Below are 4,008 nucleotides of genomic sequence, written 5' to 3'. Positions count from 1 at the left end.
GGTGGTGGTGGTGGTGGTGGTGGTGGTGGTGGCCTCGCCCGCCTCGCTCATGCCGCCTCCTCCGCTCTCACTCGGCACCTCGGTGGCGGTTGGTCGGCGGTTAGCGCGGCTGGTGGTCGCGGCGGCCGGGGCTCGCTCTCGGGGTGGCCGGTGCGGATCTCGCGGCGCAGGCGGCGGAGGCCGAGGTGGGGTCTCGCGGCCCAGGCGGCTCGAGCTCTCGGGCTGCGCGCTGGCTCGGGGGCTCCTCTCTGGATCTTACTGCCCCAAAAATGGCCCCGCACAAGTTTTTCTAGGCGGCGCACGGGCCCGAGAGGGAAGGACGGGCGAGGGAAGAGGGTGGGGAAAGTTGGCTCCCGACTTGGGCACCGGCTCATTAGCATTTAAAGGCGCCCGGTGCCCTTTCCCACCCACCCAGCCGCCGGGACCGGCGCGCCCGGGCCCAGCTGGAGAACAAAGCCCAGGCAGGCGGGTCGGAGTTTGGCTGGATCTCGAGTTTTCGGAAAGGCGGCCGCTCCTTGGTGGGAGCGGGGCCGACGGGCTCACCTCCCTCTCGACACCTGAACACCTGAAAGCGACCCTCAGATAGGTGGGCGGGACTGCAAGTCGCCCCGCGCACCTCTCTTCCAAACTTGTTTTGAAATCCTTGCTTTGTACCGTTCAGCACTTAGCAGCCACCACAAACTACTGCTACTGCAATGAAGAACTGAAATAATAAAATCTTAAGGTTATTTGGCAACTGACTCCTGAGAGATATTTTCGGGATGATTTCATCTGTAACCCACGGGTGTGGAAAGTGAAGTCCAAACCTTAGAGAATTAAAGTATCCGAGTTTACACCAGTTAAAGGGCAACCAACAAGGAGCCATTGGTATGCATTTAATAGCTCTCCTTAATAGATAGTCCTCATCCTAACTTCTGCTCCAGTCGCCTCTGCCAGCTGGTGAAAGCTTAAGTAACTGAGTCCTCTTAGCCTGAGGGATGAAAGGTATAGAGAAACAGATCACCCAATAAATCTTCTCAGTTTGAAGAGATCCCACATGACCTGCAAAGAATGGACTGGATTATGCTAAACACATGGCCAGAGGGACTGTGTATTCCAGGAACCGTGTGGAATATAGGACTATGTAGTGTTCTCTCCCTCCAGGATGTAGACAGGCTCAGGTACAGACTGGCTGATCGTCATTAAGGGACTTGGGCCAGATAAGCAATGTTCCTGAGCTGGTTCTCTTCTTTATGAAAGTTTCTCAGAGGGGGTCATGGAAAGTCGATGAGATCAGCCAGTGTCTGGTCCCAATAAAGTTTCTCTTTTCACTCCCAGTTCCCCCAAACTGTTTTCCTCCTTTGTTCCCTTGATCCGTGGCAGGCTGACCCACACCAGGATGGGAGCTATCATTGCATGTTCACTTCTTGGCGCCATATCACATAGAACTAGAACAGTGAATGCATACAAAATGGAAACAAACCAAAGACCACAATTTTCCAAATTCAATTATTTAATACATTTATTGCCAATAATTAGGACACTGTCCTGATTTAATTTCTTGCTCGATGCATAAAAAATAAAAGTTAAAGAAATTATGCTCCTAGAAAAAAAATGTGGATATTTTTAATTTTTCATATAATTCATCTGTATTTGTAAAATTATAAACTTCTAAATGTTAGATTCCTGTTTATTTTCAACATGGAATATGCAGAGATGTTTTATATATCTATCTTAATGTAGATAGATGCTTAAAATGTTGACCTGATTCTAAGCATGATTAAATTATTTCTTGATATCATAAAAAGTACAGTTTCAACTTGAAATTATAATCATGATTTCTTATGGTGAGGAGTAGCAATTACATTTCTTATCCCACAAAATAATTGTCATTGCTATATGCCATGAAGAATTGGATTGCAAGGGAAAAATGAGAACTTGAACTCTCCAAAGTCCTATTTAATATTCAAGCCCATGTATACTCACCCCTGGAAACTAACTCATAACTAACAGAAATGGTGCCCAACCTCTGGAAGACCCTAGAATAATTACAAGTGTATCCTGGGATTGCCAAGAATTTGTATTGGAATGGGTCCCAAAACCACTCATCTATTTCACCGAAAAAAGCAGTGAGCAGCTGGGAATTCTTGATAATATGCTAAATAATTGGAGAGAATTAAAACAAACGTGATCTATGTTGTTTGAATTATCATAACTGGAGTGCAACCTGGATACAGATGCTTCTTTCACTCACTTGTTAATTCATGCATACATTTACTAGCACATGTGAAATTGCATGGCATGTGAAATAAATCTTTTCACTGTTACTTCTATTGCAAAAAGGGATGTCATTTCTTAAATTTGAGATGAAATGGAACAAAGAAAAAAGAATCATAATTAATTATTGACAGCAATCTTATTTAAGTAATGACGGGTTTGGTCATGAAAACAAAAGCCACTGTGTTCCTGCTATGAAGGCAGTGAGTGCTTCTAGAAGTGTAGGAAGGGCTGCGGGAGAGAAGGTCACAAAGACGCCACAGCAGAGCTCAGAATCCAGTTCCAAATGTTGGTTCCCACAGCTGTCACAGGGTCTCTGGGTAGCGCTTGATCATTCAGACTAGAACCAGGTTTTGCAAGCCTTAAAGCTTACAAAATTTAGAGCTCTCTTTAGGAAAAAATATTACAATACAAAATTATTAAAGACACTCCGGTGTCTTAGAAAAAAAGGGCCCATGCAAGAAAAGGGCCCTGAAATGTAACCTCATAAACTCGAGTGGTTATCTGCAGCAGCTGCTAGGCTCAGGAGCACACGGGACTGCTCCTCAAGTTTATCTGAAGGCAGCTTTGAACTTCCTTCTGTCCTCGCAGCTTCCTATAGCTGACTTTGGAAAACAGAATTGTTGTAATTTCTGAATATCGGGCAAGTGCCTCTCCTTGACAGATTCCATCCTGACACCAGGCAGCAAAGGGGATTCTGAGAAATGTAATCCCTGCCCCTGAAAAGGCTGAGTTTGAGGCTGAGACTATCCTAATGAAGAAAATGCAATGAATTGACCAAAAAGATGAGTTTAAACCACCTGAAGAACTAGACATAAAGGTCAGAAAAATGATATATCAGCAGATCTGAAACTGTGATGCAATGAAGTGTTTATCCATACTTGCCCCATGTTAAAATAGTACAGAAGGGGCCCTCCCTGGTGGCTCAACAAGTTAAAGCACAGCTCTGTGAAGCTACCTGCAGCCACTGCAGCATGAGTTTGATCCCCAGCCAGGGAGGTGACCCACATGGCGCGGCAGACCTCTCCTGACCTGCCCTCTGCTCCCCTCAGCAGTGTATTTCAATACATCTGCCTGTTCTGCTCCCCACTCTGTCTCTGGTGAATCTTCTCACCCTGTCCCTCACACTTCTGGTCTATACCCCAATCCTGTATACATAAATAAATACATTTAGAGAAAAAAAGTAGTACAGAAAGTATGGGTCAGTTTAGAATAAAATGCAGAGGGATAAGAGAGAGCAAACATTCTCTAGCAAAGTTCCAGGGAGAAGACACCCTGATTATGGGCTGTTTGACATTCAGCAGTAACCTACTCAGCACACTTATTGATTATTCCCATCAGGTGCAAAAATATCAGAAGTTAATGACTCCTGAATTCAATGAGCTTAGAGTTTAGACCAGCACTATTCAACTGGCATTTCATTCAAGTCCTAAGTAAGAATCAAAAATAAGTCAAAACTATGTGTATTTTTAAATTTTTCAGCAGCCACAACAACAAAAAAACGTAAAATGAGAGATGAATCACATTTGAATACATTTTGCTTAAACCAACATATGTACTTCAATATTTAGTCAATATAAAAAGTATTCATGATATATTACATTATTTATTTTTTTTTCTTTTGGTACTGTCTTCAAATTCTGGTATGTCTTCAAATTCTGGTATGTATTTTAACCTTGTAGCACATTTCAAGTTGGACTTACCAAAGTGTCTAAAATGACTGGAACTATCACATTGAGTTGTATAATTCTT

The 4,008-nt window shown here is 43.6% G+C and overlaps 1 protein-coding gene across 1 annotated transcript in view; it reads right to left on the bottom strand.

Moving 5' to 3' along the window:
• The window catches only part of LOC101634576 (Y-box-binding protein 3), a 22,805-nt gene extending 22,431 nt beyond the window's left edge, over positions 1–374 (bottom strand). The window contains 2 exon segments of the mRNA XM_012732801.1: positions 1–77; positions 80–374. Coding sequence (XP_012588255.1) covers positions 1–77; positions 80–374 — 372 coding nt within the window.
• Positions 375–4,008: the final 3,634 nt, after the last annotated feature.

This window comes from Condylura cristata, unplaced genomic scaffold (genome assembly GCF_000260355.1).
Source record: "Condylura cristata isolate star-nosed mole 26May11 unplaced genomic scaffold, ConCri1.0 scaffold00036, whole genome shotgun sequence".
In the NCBI taxonomy this organism is placed as follows: domain Eukaryota; kingdom Metazoa; phylum Chordata; class Mammalia; order Eulipotyphla; family Talpidae; genus Condylura; species Condylura cristata.
Note: the sequence above shows the minus strand (reverse complement) of the source record. Positions and strands in the feature narration are given on the sequence as shown.